Here is a 23,583-nt window from a genome sequence, read left to right on the forward strand (position 1 = left end):
ACGTCAAACTCATAGAAAAAAAAGTAGAAAAGTAGTTGCCAGGGGCTGGAGAGTGGAGGGATGAGGTCAATGGAAGAGGTTGGTAAACGGATGCAAACTTTCAGTTGTAAAATGAGTAAGTTCTGAAGACCTAATTTAAAACATGGTGACTGTAGTTGATAATGCTATACTGTATAATTGAAATTTATTTTTTAAAAAGGAGAACTTAAATGCTCTCAGCAAAAAGAAGAAAAGATTTTTTTTTTCATTTTTAAACATTGTTTTTTGTCACTAGTGTGACTTACTATTAGGTACACACATCTTTCTTTTCAGATAAATTACTCGCAGAGATTGCAAACATGCTTTATGTGGACGTTAGGATGAAAGAAAATGTGCCACGGCAGGTGCAAGGGCTAAAACAATACTTTCCAGTTTCCCTTTGTTTCCTCTGTTGAAAAAAGAAACCACTCCTGAAAAAAGCCTCTGAGAAAGGCCTCTAGTGGTAATTTCTGGAATGGTATTAAACAGATTGCTGTACAAAGGGGAAAGAAAAGAGGCAAGGCAAGGTGGATTGTGGTGTCGATTGTAAAGTGACATGTCAGCGGAGGAGGCGTTTCTCCTGTGAGTTCTATAAAAGGTAAGCTCATCCGAGACCAAGAGACGGACTCTGCTCCATCCATCCTGAAGCTACAACAGCTGCTTCCTCCTACAACCCCCAGTGGATTTCAGTCAGAGAAGCTTCCACCGAAGCCTGAGTTCCTCCTCCCAAAGCCCTGCGCTCAGCATGAGCAGCTCCATATATAGGAGAGGGGTCGCACCCAGCGTGTATGGAGGGGCTGGAGGCCACGGCACCCGCATCTCGACGTCTAGACACTTGGCAAACTATGGGAGCGACCCTGCTGGAGGAAACCTGTTTGCTGGCAATGAAAAGATGACCATGCAGAACCTAAATGACCGCCTAGCAAGCTACCTGGAAAGAGTGCGGTCACTGGAGCAGTCCAACTCCCACCTTGAACAGCAGATCAAGCACTGGTATGAGACCAACACACCTAGCGCCGGTCGGGACCACAGTGCATATATGGGACAAATCAAAGAGCTGCGAGACCAGGTGAGGCAGGACACTTCTGCTTTCTTCCCCACTGTCCAGCTGTATCATATGTCAAGAAGGGCATATATGTTGGGTGGTCCAAATGGGCACTGTAAAGCAAATTAGGCTTAAATGCCACATCTATAAAAATGGCATATTTTTATGTCTTATATTTTATATTTTACTGCTGGAGAACCTGACTAAATAGGATGACTTTGTGTGTGTGTGTGTGTGTGTGTGTGTGTGCACGCGTGCTTAGTCACACAGTTATGTCCCAGTTTTTGCAACGCCATGGACTGTAGCCTGCAAGGCTCCTCTGTCCATAGGATTCTCAAGGCAAGAACATTAGAGTCGGTTGCCCTGCAAATGAATATGCCCTCCTCCAGGGGATCTTCCCAACCCAGGGATTGAACCTGAGTGTCCTGCATTACAGGCAGAATCTTTACTGTCTGAGCCACCAGGGAAGCTCCACAAGTTTCAGAATACTGGATCATAAATTTCAATGATAAATGATTCAAGGTGGTAATGGGGATGGGGCATAGGTCTTAATGATATCTGGGTTTTTTAATACTTTTAAAATGTTTAATAATCTGATCATCATTCATTCACCAAGCAGTTCAGAAACCACTTCAACAGTCATAAAATGTTTTATTGCCCCAATTCAAATTTATTGCAATCATACCTGCTCCCATGTCATACCAGAAAGGTGGAGTGCTCCATTTTATCAATAGCGTGGAATAAAAGAAGACTTTGCTCCTAACCGAAGATGTCAAATGTGACACAGAACACTTACTCTGTTTTAAAATTCTTATCTAATCAAGAAAATTGTTCCTTTCATTTTCATTTCTATCTTAACATTCCTCTTTCTTTAGAGCAAAGGCCACTTACTTGCCAGCAAGTCTCTCTTTTCTTGCATTATATTAAACATCAGTGCAATTTGATTCTGATTCTACAGGAAGTTACTTTGGGATTTCTGGAACTGTGGGGATGTGAAGGCAAAGGTGTTTAAATTGCCCTTCTGCCAACAGCTCATTTTTCTCAGGCTTTCACTAAAATATTCAAAATCAGCCAACCATTCTCCCCTAGCCATCGCATGATTCATGTTTATGAAGTTATTTCAGGCCATCCTGAACACATAGGTACAGCCAAATGTTCCGTTTACCTGAGCAGGCCCAGTATATGAAAGAAGACCACTCTCTCTAGGACTAGATCTACACTAGATCTACTGAAAGAGACATGCCTCTGTAGCATCTTTTACAAGCAGACTTCTGATCTATATGCATCTTAGAGGATTCATCCATTAGGTAACCACTTCTTAAGATCAGGGATGCCCAGTGCCTACACAAGTTAACACCACATAGCAAGTGTGCATTCATTCAGTGAGTATTTAATAGGCACTAAGTGCTGGCACTCGGAGAAGGCAATAGCACCCCACTCCAGTACTCTTGCCTGGAAAATCCCGTGGACGGAGGAGCTTGGTAGGCTGCAGTCCATGGGGTCGCTAAGAGTCAGACACGACTGAGCGACTTCACTTTCACTTTTTACTTTCATGCATTGGAGAAGGAAATGGCAACCCACTCCAGTGTTCTTGCCTGGAGATTCCCAGGGACAGGGAAGCCTGGTGGGCTGCCGTCTATGGGGTCGCACAGAGTCGGACATGACTGAAGCAACTTAGCAGCAGCAGCAGCTGGCACTGGGGAACATGATGGTGAACATAATGTGATTTGTGTGCTGTGCTTAGTCGCTCAATCATGTCCAACTCTTTGAGACCCCATGGACTGTAGCCCACCAGGCTCCTCTGTCCATGTTGATTCTCCAGCCAAGAACACTGAAGTCAGTTGCCATGCCCTCCTCCAGGGTATCTTCCCAACCCAGGGGTCAAACTCAGGTCTCTCACATTGCAGGCAGATTCTTTACCATCTGAGCCACCAGGAAAGCCCTAATGTGATTTAGGGGGAAACAAAGATGGACAAAGGCAACATTGTCCCACATGGAAGGATAAAGGGAGGGCTATGTAGGGCTGTGAAAGCACAGGCAGTTTATCCAACTCTGTTTTGAGGAAACCAGTGAAGGCTTCCTTGAAGCAATGATGTTGAGGCTGAGAGGAGGGAGGAGCTCACCAAGTGAAAGGGGCTAAGAGGAAGGTTCTAAGCAGGAACAAAGACGAGGCTCTCAGTAAGGTCTGATGGCTCAAGTTGAACTAAGCTCTTCATTTGTAGTCATAAGGAAACTGACCAAACCCTCAGGACTCAAGTTGCATTTTATGAATCTATTGTGTTAAAGCTCCAACCCAATATTTCTCCTTTCTATTTTCTTTTTTATTTTATTTTATTTTTAAACTTTACATAATTGTATTAGTTTTGCCAAATATCAAAATGAATCCGCCACAGGTATACATGTGTTCCCCATCCTGAACCCTCCTCCCTCCTCCCTCCCCATACCATCCCTCTGGGTCATCCCAGTGCACCAGCCCCAAGCATCCAGTATCGTGCATCGAACCTGTGGCAATCCTTGGGATGAACATCGTCTTCAGTTCAAGAGAGGCTGTATCTGAGGATCAACTCAATCATTTTAGACTTCTGTCCAGTTGAAAATGTCACTCTTTCTGGTGTATTTTCCAGATTAAAGATGCTCAACTGCAGAATGCTCGATGTGTCCTACAAATCGATAATGCTAAACTGGCTGTGGAGGACTTCAGGCTGAAGTAGGTTCTCTGATACCATACTGACACTTTCTGAAAAGAAGGGCCTTTCAGTGGTCCTTCATGACACTTGACTCCCCACAGCATTGTTGGCAAAGGAGCTCCCACTGAATAGTATCAGAACCTTGGAGTTAAAAGGGTGTTAGAAGCTTTCTGATCTATCATCAGGACTGGACTTCTCCCCCAATAGTCCTAAGATACGGTCACCCAGAGTGTAAATGAACACCTCTAGTAATTACTACTGTTCTCCTTGGTCAGCTCTGATTGCTAGAACATTCTTTTTTAGTTCTACCTTTTCACCTACTGAAACTAATTCTGCTCTTTGGAGTAATAGGAAGGCAGTTTACAACTTCCCTTCTGCCTGTACCCTTTTGTTATCTAGCGAGTCATTTATCTACACTTAGTGATTCTCTGAGTCATCCATGTTCCTTCAAGTAAATGACCGAAGTTCCAGGGGTGGCTCTTAATCCTTCCTGTTTGACAGTGTTTTACAGTAAGGTCTGACCAACCAAAGAACCAGGTGGATTAAAGCAGTTCAATTTGTGTTCACTTTCTCACATCACATTACATGCGATCAGAGCTGTTCCTCTTAACTGCTTCCACACTAGGGCTTCCTCATCCTGAATTTGTACAACACATTGGCAATGAAGAGTCTTTGGTGGTTTAAAAGCACAGCATTATAATGCTATAAGGGATCAAAAAGAAAGAAATGAGAAAGCAGATCTGGAAATTAAAGCAGTAAAAGTTCATTAATTCCACTCAGCATCTGGGAGTCTCATTGCATTATCACTTCTTTAAGCTTACTATTTCAATAAAAATGGGAATATATAAGATCATAGAAGAGAATGCATAAATTTTTAAGATAATTCACTTTAGATGCATCTTTTTACAAAGTAATAAAAATAAACTGGTCATGTGCATTCATTAAGTAAATCTAACTAACCATTTTTTAGTTAACTTTTTATTTTATATTGGAGTGTAGCCAATTAACAATGTTATGATGGTTTCAGGTGGACAGCAAAGGGATTCAGCCATACATATACATATAACCATTCTCCCCCAAACTCTCCTCCCATCCAGGCTACCACATAACATTCAGCAGAGTTCTCTGTGCTAACCAACAAGTAGGAACTTGTTGGATATCCATTTTAAATACAGCAATGTACATGTCGATTCCAAACTCCCTAACTATTCCTTCCCCCTATCTTCACCCCTGGCAACCATAAATTCATTCTCTAAGTCTGTGAGTCTGTTTCTACTAACCATTATTTAATATCAATAATGTGAGTCTTTTGCTAGCACAGTAATTAGAGCAATTTTTTTAACTTTTAAAACAATATATTCCAGAATTCAGGAAATTTTAAAAATAATTTCAGAGCGGTTATTTTACCAGTTACTCCAAATCACAGAGATGACACTATAAAGCAAGTGATCTGAGCCCAAGGTTCTCCAGAACATTTTAAAATGTATAGAGACACAATGATGTACTGAAATTGAACTCTTCTTATACCACATAAAGATTGATCTTATTATCATTTTAAGATCATCTCTTCTATAATGGCTTAAGAAGAACTCAATTATCTTTCCATACTACTTAATTCACAGGTATGAAGCTGAGCGGGGGATTTGCCAAACAGTGGTGGCTGATCTTCATGGCCTGAAAAGGGTCTTTGATGAGTTAACTCTAACAAAGGCAGACTTGGAGATTCAAATTGAAGAGCTGACTAAAGACCTGCATCTCCTCCAAAAAGAACATGAGGAGGTGAGAAAATATTCAGAAGCAGCATTGGAAATGATAGAATGGCTCTAATAATAGTGAGGAGGAGGAGGAAAAAGAGGAAGATGTGGTGATTGTGGTGGTGGTGAAAAAGATGACAATGAGATTGATATGAGCCTTAACATCTTTTCAATGTGGCTGCTGCCAGGTTTGAATGACTTGGAGCAGTCTCTGGACCATAATAAGCCTTAGCTAAGTTGTTTTATTTCTCTATTACTCATCCCCAAGGAAAGAAGCCTTAAGATTTACTATGTCTTTTCTGCATAGCCTCATCTGAGAATGTACTTCAGACTATAATCAATCAGAATTTTCACCCCTGTAGGAAGTGAGGAGCCTACGCGCTCATCTGGGCAATAATGTAAATGTAGAGGTGGATGCTCCTCCAAGCCTGAACCTTGGTGCCATCATGAATGAAATGAGGCAGAAATATGATGCCATGGCCCAGGAGAACCTTCAGAAAGCCAAAGAACAGTTTGAGATACAGGTAATAGCATAATTCTAATGGGTAAGCAAACGTGAGGACGCTGTCTTCCAAAAACAGATAACTCATTTCCTTCCTTCCTTCCTCTCTCCCTCCACCCCTCCCTCCATTCTTTCCTCCCTTTATTCCTTATTTTCTTTCTTTCATTCCTTTTTTTTTTTTTTTCATTTTGGAACTTTAGATTAATGATCTGCAACAGCAAGTCACAGTGAGCACTGAAGAGTTAAAAGGAACCAAGGATCAAATAAAAGAGCAGAGACACACCTACCAGGTCCTGGAACTAGAGCTCCAGTCCCTTCTCAACATGGTAAAGCACATCTAACGTTCAGCTCTCACGGGGTGTGTGTTTACTAAGCACCTGTGTCAGGAACTCTGGAAATGCAAATACCTATAAGAAATAATCCCTCCCTTTGCAGAGCAGTCAGGGAAACACATCAAACAACTGATGATAATGAAAAGACAGAAAGAAGTCAAAGTAAAGGACAAGACACTGCAAGAATGCAGAGGCCAAAGAGAGTTGGAGGATGTCACAGGAAAAGTGGCATTTGAAGTAGACTGGAAAGAGTAAGGTGCAATTTTTAATTGGAGAAGAGGGGTCAAGACATTCCAGGCTAGGATATCAGTCAGCTCATGATGAGTTATGTTGCGGTAACAACCTTCAAATCACAATGGCTTACAATGACTGTCACTCAGTTCAAGCTCACTCTACTCACCACACAAGTCAATAAATCAGAGTCCAGGTGTTGAGACAAGGAATAAAGACTTTATTTGGAAAGCTGGCACACTGAGAAGATGGCAGACTAATGTCTCAAAATAACCATCTCATCCGGGGTCTGGATGCCAGTTTCTTTCATAGAACAGAGATGGGGAGGAGGTGAGGAAACAAAGTAAAAAGGTCATAAGTCTTACAAATATCTCCCGGAATGTTTAGCCTAGGGAAGGCTGTTAATTTCTTCTTTCTTGTAGTCATTTACATATGGGTGGACAGGGCTTCCCTTGTAGTTAAGTCAGTAAAGAAGTGAAAGTAAAGTTGCTCAGTCATGTTCAACTCTTTGCAACCCCATAGACTGTAGCCTGCTAGGCTCCTCTGTCCATGGGATTCTCCAGGCAAGAACACTGGAGAGGGTTACCATTTCCTTCTCCAGGGAATCTTCCTAACCCAGAGACAAACTCAGGTCTCCCATATTGCAGGCAGACTCTTTACCATCTGAGCCACCAGGGAAATCAGTAAAGAATCTTCCAGTAATGCAGGAGACCCGGGTTTAATCCCTGGGTTGGGAAGATCCTCTGGAGAAGGAAATGGCAACCCACTCCAGTATTCTTGCCTGGAGAATCCCATGGACAGAGGAGCCTGGCAGGCTAGAGTCCATGGAGTTGCAAGAGTCGGACACTACTTAGTGTCTAAACCACCACAGGTGGACAGGATAAGGATGTTTCCTTAAGCAAAGGCACTTTGGTTTAACATTCAGGCAGAGAGGCATGGTTCCCTGAGGCAGGCCATTATGTATAAGACAGTGAACAAAAAGCAACAGGAAGCAAAGGTTAAAGTAAAAGAAACAGATCCAACATGTGGTCAGATTTTGTTCTTCCCTGTAACACTACATCCATCATGGGCTGGCTTCAGCTCTGCTCCATGACTTTTCCACCCCAGGGTAAGGGGACATGCCAGTGTTGTGCCAGAAGGAAAGGGGCAATAGCTAGACCATGTGATAGCTCTTAAAGCTGTCTCCTCATAAATGCATTGGTCAGTTTCACTTGCATTTCATTAGCCAAAGAAACTCATATAACCAAGCCTACCATCAACAGGTTTAGCAAGTCCGATCTTCCTAATGAAAAGGCACTACAAATCACAGTGAGGAGAAGCAAATACAGAGAACAAAAATACATATACCACAAACTGCAAACTCAAAGAAACAAACAAAAACCTGAGGAGCCAGTGATCCCTGTTAATTGGCTGAGGCTGCCTAGTTGGAAAAAGTGAGAGATAAAGCTAGAAATATGCATGAGTCCCACAATGACTAGATAAAAGAATTCTTCTCAAGAGAAATTAACATCGAGGCACCTCTTAAATCAGGTCCTCAAATAAGAAACATCCACTTTTTCTTGTGCTTGTAGAAAGAAGCTTTGGAGCATACACTAGAGGAGACCAATGCTCGTTATGGTAGCCACTTGGCCAAAATCCAGGCACGGCTAAACTCCCTCGAGGGCCAACTGGTGCAGGTTCGGACCGACACAGAACGCCAGATCCATGAATATAATATCCTCCTTGACATAAAGATCCGGCTTGAGCAGGAAATTGCTACCTACCGTCGTCTTCTGGAAGGAGAAGATGTCAAGTAAGGCTCTTAGAATCAAAGGATAGGCGTCTATGTCTATCTGCTATTCTATTTTAATGTCCATACCTTAAACTCTGTAACTCTTTCCCCAGCACCAATGTAATCCCTAGCTGAAAAACAACTACACAAACCCCCACCAACAACACCAACAAAACAAAAATTTACCAACTAGTATGCACACCCCCCAAAAAAATACTGATCCTTTGTACTTGAGGTCATGCTGTAGGGCTGAGATAGAAGATGGTTAAGCATATCTGATACAGATATGCTGGTGTTAATTTTTATGATTAATACATAATTGAAAGCACTATAATTTTTTATTAAACTTTTTATTTTTTATTGGAGTATAACCGATTAACAATGTTGTCATCGCTTCAGGTGAACAGCGAAGGGACTCAGCCATACATATATATGTATCCATTCTCCCCCAAACTGCCCTCCCATCCAGGCTGAGCAGAGTTCCATGTGAAAGCACTATAACTTTTTAGAGTTCTCATTGCAAGATCATGAATTGAAAAACAGGCCACAGAGGTCTGTGGGAACCAGTCTGAGAATCATCAGTGCGGTAGCAGCAACTGTCTTCAAATACCACCCCCACAAAAGGCAACAAGGGAACACAAGATGTAAACCGCCTTCATAATTTTGTTATTTTAATTACAGAAACTTCTAGTAATTAAAGATCCCTAGTGTATGTTAAACCAGTCATTTCTGAAGCTATGGATTTTTCAAGTTAAAAAGTAAGACACTCCAGCTTGAAGGAGCAAGCACTGCAAAGGGAGGTGGGAGAGACAAACAGTGGTAAAACACACATCACTCAGACTTTATTTTTAAGCAGAACAGGCAGGAGAGCATTTCATTTGCAAATTGGCAATAACACATTTTTCTGTTTTTCTTTTTTTTTTTCTTTTCTTAAAAAAATGAAAAACAAAACTAGAGAATATCAGTTGAGCACTCTGGATGAGAAAGGTAAGTATTCTAAATTCTTACACACTTCCTATAAGACTGAATTCTCACTCAGTAGTTTACCACTTACCTGCCACTGGTGAAAAGTAAAGGAAAGTCAGCTCTTAAGTAAACAGATATCATCTTAGGGTTCTGAAAATGGGGCACATCATATAAAGAAACCCTCCATGTGGGAAATTTCTCACACTCCCATTGACGGGGTGATTTTCTTAGCCCAGGCTATTATTACTGTCCTGAGACATCCTAAGATCCTATAAGAGAAAACAAGATGAAAATGTGCATTTTACTTAATTCAGTATGACATATTTCTTTTGTGGGGAGTGGGGAGAGTAGAAAATTTTTCGCATTTATTTAGAAAATGGACTTAAGATCATTTCAGAAAGAGAATGGGTTCAACTCCTTTCTAAAAGAAGGAAATACATACAAAATAATAATTTAAAGCTGAGTATTCTAAAATAGTAGCATCTTGGGTCTGAATTAACATTTCATATTTAAATCTCAATTCAGATATAAAGAAAACCAGGAAGATTAAGACAGTCGTGCAAGAAGTAGTGGATGGCAAGGTTGTGTCATCTGAAGTCAAAGAAGTGGAAGAAAGTGTATGAAGGGCTGGAAGAAAGTGATGCTGCTGAGGTTTTGAAAGACATGTAGCTATAACTTTCACTCCCTTCAAGAAAGTGGCATCAGAAAGCACTATTAATGTTTCTTGGTGATTAGAGGGGGGAGAGGGGAGTCCATTTACCAGTCTCTGTAATTGAATATAAATGTTTTACTCAGAGAAGCTGCAAATTGCCTGCAAAAATGAAATCCAATGATCACTGGGATATTTAAAATATCATTACTGCCACCTTTAACACAAAATGCATTAATCACAAGCTATAGACCACCTAATATCATTACTAAACCTTACAAAGCAGAGGAGGCTATGCAAACTACAAATGAACCTCTCTAACACCTTCCAAAATCTGAACTGCAAAAATCTCCTTTCAGGGTTTCCTGGATTCTTGAGTCAATTTCTTGATTAATTTCACTGAATTTTTAATATCAGTATAATTCTGCAAGCTTTAAATTATATTTGCTTCCCCCCTTATTGTCTTGGCTGTCTTTAAAACTCAACTAGGCTCTGAATAATTTGAGAGTCAAATTCCAATCATAAACGCTGAGCAGAATAAGAATGAAGTACATTATGCTTGAAATGGGAATAGACTAAGAACAAAATTAGCAAAACCTTTCTCAAGACAGAATGCTTCTCCTTATGATATAATAAACTGCATAAATCATCATCAGGTGCTCTCTTTCTTTACATAGTAATTGTATGTTATTAAATGTTTCTCACTATTTTTTAATAATAGTTTTAATGAAGTATAATTCACACCATAAAATTACTTCTTTTAAAGTATGCAATTCAGCTGTCTCTAGTATGTTCACAGAGTTGTGCAGCTATCACCACTATCTTACCTTAGAGCATTTTCATCACTCCAAAAAGAAGCTCCTTTGGCAGTCACTCCAATTCTCTTCCCCTCAACCTCTGAAAACCACTAATCCACTTCCTCCCTCTATGGATTTGCCTAATCTGGACATTTCATATGAACGGAATCATACAATGTGTTCTTTTGTATACAAATGTTCATAGCAGCATTATTTGTAACAGCCCCAAAATGGAAACAACTCAAATGCCTCCCATCAACTGATGAACAGATACACAAAATGTGGTGTATCTCAGCAATAGAATAACGCTTGCATGCTCAGTCACGTCAGTCATGTCTGACTCTTTGTGACCCTATGGATTGTAGCCCACCAGGCTCCTCTGTCTACAGGATTCTCCAGGCAAAAATACTGAAGTGGGTTGCCATGCCTTCCTTCGGGGGATCTTCCCGATCCAGGGATGAAATCCTCTGACTCCTGTGTCTCTTGCATTGGCAGGAGGGTACTTTACCACTGAGCCTCTGAGAAAGCCCCACAATACAACAGTATTCTGCAATAAAAAGGAATGAAGCACTGACACATCTACAACAGGGATGAACCTTAAAAACATGGTACTAAGTGAAAGACACCAGATACAGAAGGTCACATATTGTATTCTAGTGAGACTTCTAAATTCTAAATCTCATTGAATTTGCATTTTTGTAATAACTGCCTTGCAAATGTTTCCAGGAAAAAATTAATTTTCCCTCTATCATTGTATTCTAGTAAATGGATAGCTCAAATTTAAATTTTAATATTCATGTTCATAAATAGGATTTTGAGTGATTATTATATTGAAAATAATAATGTGATCCACTTAAGATAGTAATATCTACCATTTACTGAGCACGTCCTATGAGCTAAACAGTGTGCCAGCATTTTATACGCCTTTCCTATTTAATCTTTACAATGAAAGTCTTCTACCTGTGAGGCAGAGGGAATTGGATTGAATCATATGAACTTGCCAATATATGATCATCTTTGACCTTCAGAAATAGCAATTTTACCTGGTTTGACCTACCATATTATTCCCATTTTACACGTAAGGACAAATGAGAATTATATATGAAGACACAAAATAAGTACTTTCCCAAAGTCACAGTTACCAAGTAACAGAGCAAGTTTGAACTCAGAGCTGTTTGTCTAAAGTCATCATATCTTTTTCAGCAACTAATTACGTTGACAAACACTTACTGAGTCACACTTGAAATGAATGCCTATCCTTAGTTGTTTTGTCATTTACTAATTGTCATTTTTCACTAGCCAGTCACTTACAATATCCGCTTATCACAAATGTCCAGCTTATATCACACACAAGATTTGATTCAGCACAGCCTTTGTCAGAAAAGATATTATTCTCGTCCCTTCTCAATCTATTACTTTTCAAAGTAGTAAAGAGGTTTCTTTCTCATTTCTTAATTTCCTTCCAAGTCACCTCAGTTAGTAAATTGCTTTTAAAGATGTTAAGAATATTTAGAAGTGAATTCTTTTTCACATCCTGAGACATGTTCCAGAAGAGTCTGAAGCTCTAACATACAAATATCTGACATTGGGAGTCTAACTAATAAAAAACTTACAGGAGATGCTTTTGAAATTCACTACACATGGCCATTGTCATATGACAATAATGATGCTCTGTTAAAAAAGAGGTGGGACTATTATTTTTGACTCAATCCTGTCATAAAAAAATGAAGATCAATCCTTGCCTTTTGGTCTAACTCGTTTCTTCCAAGTAATCTTTCAAAGAAAGTAGATGAGACCATACATACTCGTGGAACCAGATGGTTCTATCTCCAGTTCTGCCAGTAGCAACTGTGTGAAAGTTAAGCATTAACCTCTGTATCTATCTATATACTTCTTACAGGAGCTAAGAACCAGAACAGGACAATCCAATTTCTGACAGACATACAGATCCAGAGTAGGTTTGTAGTCAGTAAATACAGGTTTCTTTATCATACATTAGAATCACCATCAATGTGTTTTGTGACTTTATATGAGATTATCAGTGCAGACATGGAGCTACCCAATGCAGAGAGAATCCCTAGAAGTGAAGTTAGGGTGGAGAGAACATTTTTTTTTTCCTGGGCTTTGGGAATTATTTCCACACAGAGTCATTACAACATATAAAAAGAAAAAAAATGAAATGATATGAAATCAAAACTTTACCTGAGGATACCCTCTGCTCTCACTCTCACTTGGGAGTGATCTCAGGTACCTGATTGCTGCTGCTACTGCTGCTGCTGCTGCTAAGTCACTTGAGTCGTGTCTGACTCTGTGCGACCCCATAGACGGCAGCCCACCAGGCTTCCCCGTCCCTGGGATTCTCTAGGCAAGAACACTGGAGTGGGTTGCCATTTCCTTCTCCAACCCATGAAAGTGAAAAGTGAAAGTGAAGTCGCTCAGTCATGTCCGACTCTAGGTACCTGATTACACCCTCAAACAACAATTCCAACTTAAGGCATTGGGCTTCCCTGGTATCTCAGCTGGTAAAGAATCTGCCTGCAATGCAGGAGACCCCGGATCGATTCCTGGATCGGGAAGATCCCCTGAAGAAGGGATAGGCTTCCCACTCCAGTATTCTTGGGCTCCCCTCATGGCTCAGACAGCAAAGAATCCGCCTGCAATGTGGGAGACCTGGGTTCTATCCCTGCGTTGGGAAGATCCCCTGGAGAAGGGAACTGCTACCCACTCCAGTATTCTGGCCAAGAGAATTCCATAGACAGTATAGTCCATGGGGTCACAAAGTGTTGGACATGACTGAGCAACTTTCACTTTCAGTGATCTCTATTTTTTTAATCTCCCTTTTCTCTCCTAGACTCACTTCCAACATTCACCTTACCAGGGTATTATTTTATCTTCCTGCTTCTCTTTCTTACCACGTACAATCCTCCCCTGCTTTTGAGAACCACTGAGCTCTGAAGTCCAGAAACCAACCTCAATCATGACCACTAGGATCTTGTTCATCCTCATCTCAAAAGCAAAGCATTCTATATCAGTAATTCAATATTCTTTCACTCATTGATCAGATAAAATGTTATTCAAAGCAAAAAGAAAAGCTGTTACGGACCAAGTGATCCTGAATTGCACAAAGTGAAAGGTCTGTCTTTAAGAGAAAGAACTCAGGAGGAGATTCTGCAGTCAGAGACCAGGAAACTCACCAATCTGACATAAGATGAGCACACGTTCTACTTAATAAAGTCTAAAGATTTACAAATGCCGTGTCAATAATAGTTCTTATGTTGAATATTCCCTAAACTCTACCAGAAAATGGAGACATAATTCCTTTGAACAGTTCACCCTGGTTGTAGTCATTTTCCCCTGGGCCTCATTTTGCCAACAGCCCCATTTTATACATTTCCACCTTCCTATATTCTTACAGCTGTCAGAAAAGTTACTTGCACTTCTAAAAACTCTAAAATATGAAATTCCCTGATGGGAATTGAGGGAGTGGTTGAGACTGCATTGCCAGTGCAGGGGATGTGGGTTTGATCCCTGGTCAAGAAACCCTGACCCCACATGCTATGCTGTGTAGCCAAAGAAAAAAAAAAATCTCTAAAATAGAGGCCTAATTATTTACCTTAGCCCTCCCTCCCCCTATTAAAAAAAAAAATCCACTGAAGAAGAAATATTTCTCTTTTCCACTTCTGAAGTTGCTCCCCATTCACAATTGGATTGAGAATAAATCTTGGTCAAAGCATACCAGTAAATTAGAGCAAAGTCTTTTTCAAGTGAAATAAATTTTAAATGACAGATTCAAATATATTAAGGATTAAGTTCTTTCAAGTGCAATAACTACGTATGCAAGAATGAAGTTTAGCAAACACCAGGCTAAGAGTCAGGATACAAAATGAATTAGCTATAGTCCTCACCTGAGAAGCTTTCAGTCTAGGATAATATATAATATGTATAAAAACACAAAGGTATATGTGCAAACAGTGTTATACATTGAAGCAAATTATTTAAATTTTACATGTAGGCATGAGATTTAGAAAGTATACATTTCAGCACAAAATTGTTTCCAAGTTCAAAAATTCAAGTTAATCATATTTCCATATTATCTGATATCACGAAGTTATAGCTCAGAATTTGGCACATTCCTTCTGACTCTGTAAGCAAGTAATATTTGCTTTCATTTCCAGGGCCAAAAAATGGAATCACTCTGTCTTGGGGGGCTGTCACTTAACTAGTACTTTATAAGATCTCTGGAGATGTGGTTACATTTCAAAACGTGTAAGTAAAAGCACATTTGCCTATCAGTTTGCAGGATTTCATGTGTGATGCCATTTCTTGCAAACCTTAAAGAGTAAATCGCTGGGTCTCATGCTAAACACAGAAATGAAGTTCAATTTTGAAAAGGGAAAGAACTAAAACTCCTGATGGTGGGCAGGGCAGAAACCTAGCTTCACAATTTGGCGGTCAGAGTGACCCTCTGTCCTTTTTGTTCTCACTGTTAGAGGCAGGGTTGTGTTGTCTATCTGCAGCCCCAGATCCTGTCTTGGTCATCTCCTGGCTGTGTGGCCTTAAATAAGCCACTTAACATCATCACCCTCAGACTGCTCATCTATAAAATGGGGTAAAATTTACCATCTTAAGAGGTTGCCACGGAAGGTTAAAAATAATGTCTGTAGTTCACCTGCCCACTGTCTAGAACATCGTAAGTATACAATAACTATTAATGATTCAAAAAAGACAAGCTCAGGCAAAGTGCTGGTAACATAGATGAATGGAATTCTTGGTAAAAATCTCCATATGAAACTGGGACCCCTGACATTTCAACTTAATAAGTTTCCATTCTCTCAAGAAATGAAACAAATGGCTGGATGATGGCCCCTCTCTTCAAGCTGAGTCTGCTTTGGACTGCTGCTTCCTTTCTATATCTATTGCGAAGGAAACCTTGCAATTTCTGCAAATTTCTTGCTTAAAAAATCCTTTATTTAGGCGTCCCACTAGCTTACTCTATGTGATGTGTCTAGTTTGGGAGAAAATATGTCCTTTGGCATATGTGTCTCCTATAAAAAGGTAAAAGGAAGTTGTAGTAGGATTTCACTTTGAGTTCATCAGTCCCTGTCCCTAGGAAAATATAAAGAGGGTAACAAGATCCTTCCATTTGTGAGAATTGACATTGGGCATTCCCTCTAGAGGTCGGACGTGGACTTCAAGTGGAACCCCTCTGATTTGCCCCCAAATCAACTAGTGGGCACAGGTAGATCCAGCTGTTCACAGGAGTGCTCACAGAACTGAAGAACTTTACCTTCAGAGAGGTTGGAGTCAGAGCCAGATAATATTCAGACAATATCTGGATATTTAGGGGTCCAGGGGTTGACTGTATGAGCATTGATACAATTTCAATAACAAAAAGAGCAACTGGGTTTTATATACTAACAAAGTTGGCAGTGGTGAAATATCAGACAAGGCTTCTGATTTCACAGAGTTTGCCAAGGTCAAATATTATGTAAAGGAAGATCTGCTGGAAATATTACTAGTATCATATTCTACTCAAAAATAGCATTTTTCAGGGAATTCCCTAGTGGTCCAGTCCAGTGGTTAAGACTTCATGTTTCCAGTGTCAAGGAACTAAAAGGAACTAAGATCCAATGGAGTGCAGTAAAAAGATTTTTTTTTTAAAGAGTATTTTCAATGTTTAAGAGGTATTCTTATTGAATCAGAAAAAAAAAATGCAACAACCTAATGACAAGACTTTTAAATCCTTGGAAACTCAAACTCCAGTATCAATCTGGAAAATGCATTTGTTCCCCATTTCTCCCAGTGAATTTTACAACTGTTTCTGAAACTATATTCTGTGAGAAGATAGACTAGATCATGATCAGATGGTTCATACTGAGTTTTCAAAAGGAAACAAATAGGAGATATGAGGGAAGAACTTTAAGAAGCTTAAGGTTTAGGAAGAAGTATTCATTAATTTACCCACTCAGCAATCACTCACTTCTTCCCCACTATGCATAAGACACTGTGCAGTGCAGAGAATGCGAGCAACAGAATAATTTGGAGAAGAAAAATTCTTTATGACAACCTATCTGCACTCCACCCAGATTTCTTCTTTCTATCACAAATACGTAATGGGAAAAATAATTCAATTATATCTATACCAGTGAATTGTCAATATGCATAATCATTTTCTTGTTAAGCTGGCCAAAAAAGGGGGGCCACTATACTTTGGATGGAGAGAGTGAACTTTCCTAGGCAACACCCATTCAGAGACCTATAAAAGGTTAGCCTTCCTGCCTTGCTGACACTGCTCCATCCTGAGCTATAGGTCCCTCCAGCAGCACCATGTCCCTCTCTGTGCGCACCTCTGGGCTGCCTCAGTGGCTGTCCTCCCAGAGTGGGACCCTGGGCAGAGCCAGGGGCATGTCTGCCTCGAGCATTGGAAGCGGCTATGGGGGCAGCGCCTTTGGCTTCGGAGGCAACTCTGGAGGAGGCTTTTCTGCTGCTTCCATGTTTGGTTCTAGTTCTGGCTTTGGTTCTAGTTCTGGCGTTGGTTCTAGTTCTGGCTTTGGTGGTGCCTGTGGAAGTTCCTTTGCAGGAGGATTGGGTGCTGGTTATGGAGGAGCTGGGGGAGGGGGCTTTGGAGGCCTGGGGATTGGATTTGGAGGAAGCTCAGGAGGGGGCTCTCTAGGCATTCTCCCTGGCATCGATGGAGGCCTTATTTCTGGATCAGAAAAGGAAACCATGAAAAATCTTAACGACAGATTGGCTTCCTATCTGGATAAGGTTCGAGCTCTAGAGGAGGCTAACACTGATCTAGAAACCAAAATTCGAGAGTGGTATGAAACACGAGGCTCTGGGACTGGAGACCCGGGGTCACAGAATGATTACAGTAAATATTATCCATTGATTGAAGACCTCAGGAATAAGGTAACAAAATGGTTTCTTTCAAGGGGCTTTGGGAATTATTTTTTACTTTCTTTTTTTCTATTTCAAGATTTTACAGTGATAAATCACCTAAAACTTAGATATTTCTCCATTCAACTGTATTTGGAGTAGATTCTCATCTCAAGATATTTGGGCTGTGCTTAGTCACTCAGTCATGTCCAACTCTTTGCAACCCCATGGGCTATAGTCCTCCAGGCTCCTCTGTCCATGGAGATTCTCCAGGCAAGAATACTCAAGTGGGTTGCCATGCCCTCCTCCAGGGGATCTTCCAAACCCAGGAATTGAACCCGGGTCTCCTGCAGTGCAGGCGGATTCTTTACCATCTGAGCCACCAGGGAAGCTCAAGAATACTGGAGTCGGTAGCCTATCCCTTCTCCAGGGGATATTCCCAACCCAGGAATCGAACTGGGATCTCCAGCATTGCAGGTGGATTCTTTACCAACTTCCAGGGAAGCCTATAGTTTCATTTTATCATTTTCCATAAAATGACTTTATTCCCACTACCTTTTCTGTGCGATAGGTATGTTTCTTAATTTTTAAGTAAGATTCTCCACATATATTCTCTTTTAAAAAGTTAAGCTGCTTTATATTCTTCATAAAATAGCACTTTAACATCACCTAAAATTTTCCTGCCAAAGATATATTTGCAAAACACTAGTATTTGGTGACCTCACTTTATGTGCTTCCTTGTTTCGCCAGATCATTTCTGCCAACATCGAAAATGCCCAGCTCATCTTGCAGATCGACAATGCAAGACTGGCTGCCGATGACTTCAGAATGAAGTGAGTAGGATAAACGACTAATGATACCTGACATGTCCCAGCATTTCTTCTTACTTTCTATTTTCCTTCCTTCATTGATGGCAAATATTTCAAGCCTTCTTCGGTTCACAGGTTCCACACATGTTTTGGTAAATTTACACTGGGCATTTTAGAAAGTATCTAGATTCAATAGAGTCACATTACATGTCCTTAATTACAAGTTGCTCAAACCCAGGGCTGTGGATTACCATATCTGACATTTGTTATTGACTCATGAAGTGCCAAGATAATTCCACCAGGATCCTAAACCTCAGTCTTCCATGCATCAAAATGAATTAATAATGTTTGTGCCTGGGAGTTAAATAAAATGATCTTTTTCCTGATGACACATATAACTAAAATATTAACCATGTACTTATTTTTATATCCCCTTCTCCTTTCTACACCACTCCCTCCCCTCAGATATGAGGAGGAAAATCCTAAGGTCCTGTTTGCTCCACAGAATTTCCACACAAGATGTTGCTTTGGTGATGATCCTGAAACCTATTACAAGTTACTAAAGGAATATCTATGTTTTAAATTAAATCTTGAATAAAAGTTAAGCAAGATGACTAAATGATTATTTTATTTTCAACCACTTCTAAGCTTCCGTCAGAAACTCCAGCTAGAGAGGGGTTGCTACTGTTCATAGCCAGGGCAGCCAGCCAGAAGTGAAGTTGTAAGCCTGGGATGCAGTGCTGCTGGGGTTCACTGCTGATAGAAAAGTATAATTTTTTCACTTCTCTCCAACTAAGAAGTAAATTATCATTTTTTTAAAAAAGGAAAATAAAAAGTTAGATCATTCATTACACTGCCGCCAGATTTATTTGCAAGGAAGCCCTGAAGATGGCAGGGGCCTTATTCAAATGGGTGTGTGGATTCCCAGACTGTTTTGCACTTGATTTTCAGATATGAAAACGAGCTGGCCCTGTGTCAGAATGTGGAGGCTGACATCAACGGCCTGCGCAGGGTGCTGGACGAGCTGACCCTGGCCAGAGCCGACCTGGAGACGCAGATTGAGACCCTGAATGAGGAGCTGGCCTACCTGAAGAAGAACCACGAGGAGGTGAGAGCCAGAAAGGACAGCTCTCTAAGCAGCTTTTTTCTCCCAGATTCAACAATTATCATTTCAAATGTATAAATATGGAGTTAGAAGAGATATGCATAATACATTGGACAATCAGAATTTTAATTGTCCTGATTTCATGATTTTAAAAACATAGTTTTGATGTTTTTGTTTGGTTGGTTGGTTTATGGTCATACCAAGTGGCATGCGGGATTTCAGTTCCTTGATCAAACCTGTGCCCCTGACGTTGGAAGCCCGGGACCACCAAGGAAGTTCCAAAAATACAGTATTTTTCAAGTTCAAAAATAAAAGTCTACCAATAACACATACTGTTAAATATGCTAGAGAAACTGGTTATACCCAGTGTAGTACACACATGGAACTCTGATATACCACAATGTATGTCAGTAATTAAGCATAACCCTGGCACAAGACTCCTAAAGAGCTTTCTACTGGAAACCAATGACTATGGTACAACTGGTGAGCAAACCCAGGGACTGTCTGCAGCCCTCCTTTTGGCGGTTTGGCAGCTGCGGTTGAAAGCCCCGGGGGGCACCAATTCCACCAGGCCTTCCCATCCTGTGAAGGCCATGGAGCCCCAAGAAGCAGGGCCAGCTCATCCATCAGGCACAGCACCAAGGACCCGCAGTGAGTTTAGGGGCCCATCTCAAGCTCTTTCAAAAATCAGAAGAAAACTACTAATGTTTAGATAAAAGATGTTTGAATAGTTTGTATTAACTGGTTTGTCTTTAAACCAACGCAGTTGTAAAAGGTAATGTTTCCTATTTTTTGTGGATGAAGAGGCCCACGAAAGTCACAATGGGCCCCTTTGTCCCTCTCACCCGCTGTCCCCAGGAGCTCCAAAGCTGCCGGGCCGGCGGCCCAGGCCAGGTCAGCGTAGAAATGGACGCTGCCCCTGGAGTCGACCTCACCAGACTCCTCAACGACATGCGGGCGCAGTATGAAACCATCGCTGAGCAGAACCGGAAGGATGCGGAGGCCTGGTTCATTGAAAAGGTACTGCTAACAAAAACAAGAGGCGTGGATACGCTTGTATTAAAGGGGAGCTGAGCTGACTCAAGTCCCCTCACCCCTCTTTGTTGCGGCAGAGTGGGGAGCTCAGGAAGGAGATTAGCAGCAACACGGAGCAGCTTCAGTCCAGCAAGAGTGAGGTCACCGACCTGCGGCGCGCGCTTCAAAACCTGGAGATAGAGCTCCAGTCCCAGCTCGCCATGGTAGGGAGCGTGCCAGAGATGCATCCAAATGAGTAAGACGGGCCATTGGCCGCCTTCCGCATTTCGGTGCCCTCCATTGTTACGTCTGTGCCGTTTCTCTCCCACGTGCAGAAGAAATCCCTGGAGGACTCGCTGGCTGAAACCGAGGGCGACTACTGCGGCCAGCTGTCCCAGGTGCAGCAGCTCATCGGCAGCCTGGAGGAGCAGCTGCTGCAGGTGCGCGCCGACGCCGAGCGCCAGAGCGCCGACTACCAGCGGCTGCTGAACGTCAAGGCCCGCCTGGAGCTGGAAATTGAGACCTACCGCCGCCTGCTGGACGGCGAGGCCCAAGGGTAAACAGATAACTGGGATTGACAATAACCTCAATGGCTGACCGACAGTGGACACCAGATGCAGTTTAAGGGCAACAGAATCGGGAAGGGGTCTTTAGTTGACAGAAAAGAACACATCTGGTAAAGACATAGGGGTTCCTAGGTGGCCCCGCGGTAAAGAATCACCTTCAATGCAGGTTCTATTCCTGAGTGGGAAAGATCCCCTGGATGAGGGCATGGCAACCTACTCCAGTATTCTTGCTTGTGAAATCCCATGGACAGAGGAGCCTGGTGTGCTGCAGTCCATGGGGTCGCAAAGAGTCCAGCGCGAATGAGTCGGACATGTTTAATATGCCTTAGCTTTATTAAATCCTCTACACTTTGCAAAGGGTTGTCACCATCATCTTCCTTGATAAAAGTTCATAAAATGCTGGGATGAAAAATGGCACCACAGACAGAGGCATACTGCAGACGTGTATTAGAACAATCAGCCAGTAGAGTTCTGATTTTAATGCTAAGAATGACACATCAAATATCAGCCATGCAACCACCTTGAAACTACTGTAGGGAACTTTCCAAAAGTAACAGCAGCCTGGACTGGTGGTAAGAATTCAGGATCATGAATTGGGAAACCACATCTTCCATTAATTGTCAGTTGGCTTCACTTCAAGAACCCTTTTTAGGCCGGGTTTGAAAACAAAGGTAGCTGCACAACTGATTACTCTCAGGATGCATCTCTCCATCATTCTTAATCAAGAAACTTAGAATACCTTCTCTCATTGGCCATTTTAAACGCCCAAACAGCAAATGCCTTCTTCCTTCTCATTCCAGAAAGCATCATGTGATATCAACTCCCTTGTTTTCTTTACAGTGACTCTCTGGTGGAAAGTTCATATGTGACAGCCTCCACATCTCAAGCACCATCAACTGATTCCTCTAAAGGTATGCAGATTCCCTAGGAATCATGTAGAACAAGTCAGAATCACATCTATTAATGACCAAAACTGTAAGATCTCATTAAATATAGCATGTATATTCGAAGTATATTTGTATTTGGAACCAAGAAAAAATATTTATGCATTCCTGCAGATAAACTGAGTAGTCTGCACAGGGTTAAAACTTCCAGCAAGTTCAGGAAGGAAAAAAAAAATCTACTCTACAAAGAGGTATTATGAGAATCATAAACAATTTTTAAGTGTTTAAAAAGAAAATCATTTTCATTTGTACACAAGACAACACTGAATACATTTCATTAAATAAAATGCATTTTGTTTAGAGTATCAGTCAATACCTAATTTAGAAGCCTAAGTTAAACAACAAACGTTAGATGAATATTTGAAGCACTAACTTTTGCTCCGTTTGTTCCATGTTTAATCTTTAGACCCTAACAAAGCCCGGAAAATCAAGACAATTGTGCAGGAAGTGGTGAATGGTGAGGTGGTCTCATCCCAAGTTAAGGAAATTGAAGAACTGATGTAAAATTTCACAAGATCTGCCCCATGATTAGTTCCTTAGGAACAAGAAATTTATAAGTAGAAATTATTCCTTTTAGAGTAAGATGATATATTAGTTCAATCTCTGCTTCTGTTTGTTTCATTTTCTTTGGATTCCCTATTAACTTTGAGTCTTTTTTTTTTTTCTTGCCTTTGAACAAAATTTAATTACAAATAATTGTGGAAATGTGGGTCTTGATAACAAATCAAAATTGCCTTACATCTTTCTGGACCTGAGGTAGTCCTTTAATAAACTTTTTTCTATTGACCTAGAACATATTTTTAATCCTAGGACCTTAATCGAGTAGTATTGTTTTAATAAAGTTAATTTTAATAAAAGGTGAATGGTAATAATGTGAAATGTGTACCTTCTTGACGCCACTCTTAGCGACTCCATGGACTGCAGCCCACCAGGCTCCTCTGCCCATGGGATTTTCTAGGCAAGAATACTGGAGTGGGTCGCCAGTGCCTTCTCCAGGTAATAATGTGAAACGTGTACTTTCTTGACACCAACAATACAGTCAAGGGCGTAGAGAGAGGTTTGTGAAATACTTCTGATGAAGTCGATAAACACTGAGCTAAAGATGTTGAGGCTGGAGATTAAGTCAAGAAGATTCTTGGGACTTCCCTGGCAGTCCAGTGGTTGGGACTTTACCTTCCAAGGCATGGGGTGCAGGTTTGATCCCCAGTCAGGAGCTAAGATCCCTCATGTCTCATGGCCAAAAATCCAGAACATAAACAACAGAAGCAATAATGTAACAAATTCAATAGACTTTAAAAATGGTCCACATCAAAAAAATAAAAGAAGCACTTTATTAGAATAATTAACAACAACAAAAAAGATTCTTATAGTTCTTTTCTTTTTACATCAGCCCATCAAGGTTACAAAAAAATAAGAAAAATGTATTGTTCACTGCAGGGTATAACATTTGCCCTGTTCATTTTCCAGCACCTTCTTTCATTCAGTCAAGAAACTCTTATTGAACCCTCATAGTG

At 41.0% G+C, this 23,583-nt stretch overlaps 2 protein-coding genes and 1 long non-coding RNA gene across 3 annotated transcripts; 2 read left to right on the forward strand and 1 right to left on the reverse strand.

Annotated features, from left to right (window-relative positions):
• Positions 1–241: 241 nt before the first annotated feature.
• Positions 242–10,607, forward strand: KRT20 (keratin 20). Its single transcript, XM_086357761.1, has 8 exons — positions 242–1,087; positions 3,688–3,770; positions 5,373–5,529; positions 5,867–6,028; positions 6,207–6,332; positions 8,141–8,361; positions 9,296–9,327; positions 9,832–10,607. The coding sequence occupies exons 1-8, from the start codon at positions 764–766 to the stop codon at positions 9,927–9,929; spliced, it is 1,203 nt and encodes a 400-aa protein (XP_086213887.1). The 5' UTR covers positions 242–763; the 3' UTR covers positions 9,930–10,607.
• A 2,989-nt stretch (positions 10,608–13,596) lies between these two features.
• KRT12 (keratin 12) lies at positions 13,597–22,669 on the forward strand. The gene is made up of 8 exons (XM_086357760.1): positions 13,597–17,664; positions 18,382–18,464; positions 19,392–19,548; positions 20,404–20,565; positions 20,658–20,783; positions 20,895–21,115; positions 21,966–22,036; positions 22,476–22,669. Exons 1-8 carry the CDS (start codon positions 17,080–17,082, stop codon positions 22,571–22,573), a joined length of 1,503 nt encoding a protein of 500 aa, XP_086213886.1. The 5' UTR covers positions 13,597–17,079; the 3' UTR covers positions 22,574–22,669.
• LOC147351672 (uncharacterized) lies at positions 21,438–23,063 on the reverse strand. The gene is made up of 2 exons (XR_015147617.1): positions 22,956–23,063; positions 21,438–22,049 (listed from the first exon to the last, which is right to left on the reverse strand). It is a non-coding gene; the product is annotated as an uncharacterized LOC147351672 (long non-coding RNA).
• Between the last annotated feature and the right edge of the window lie 520 nt (positions 23,064–23,583).

The sequence above is a fragment of the Bos grunniens genome, chromosome 19, assembly GCF_055505025.1.
Source record: "Bos grunniens cultivar Pamir isolate PY7600 chromosome 19, Bosgru_T2T1.0, whole genome shotgun sequence".
Classification (NCBI taxonomy): Eukaryota; Metazoa; Chordata; class Mammalia; order Artiodactyla; family Bovidae; genus Bos; species Bos grunniens.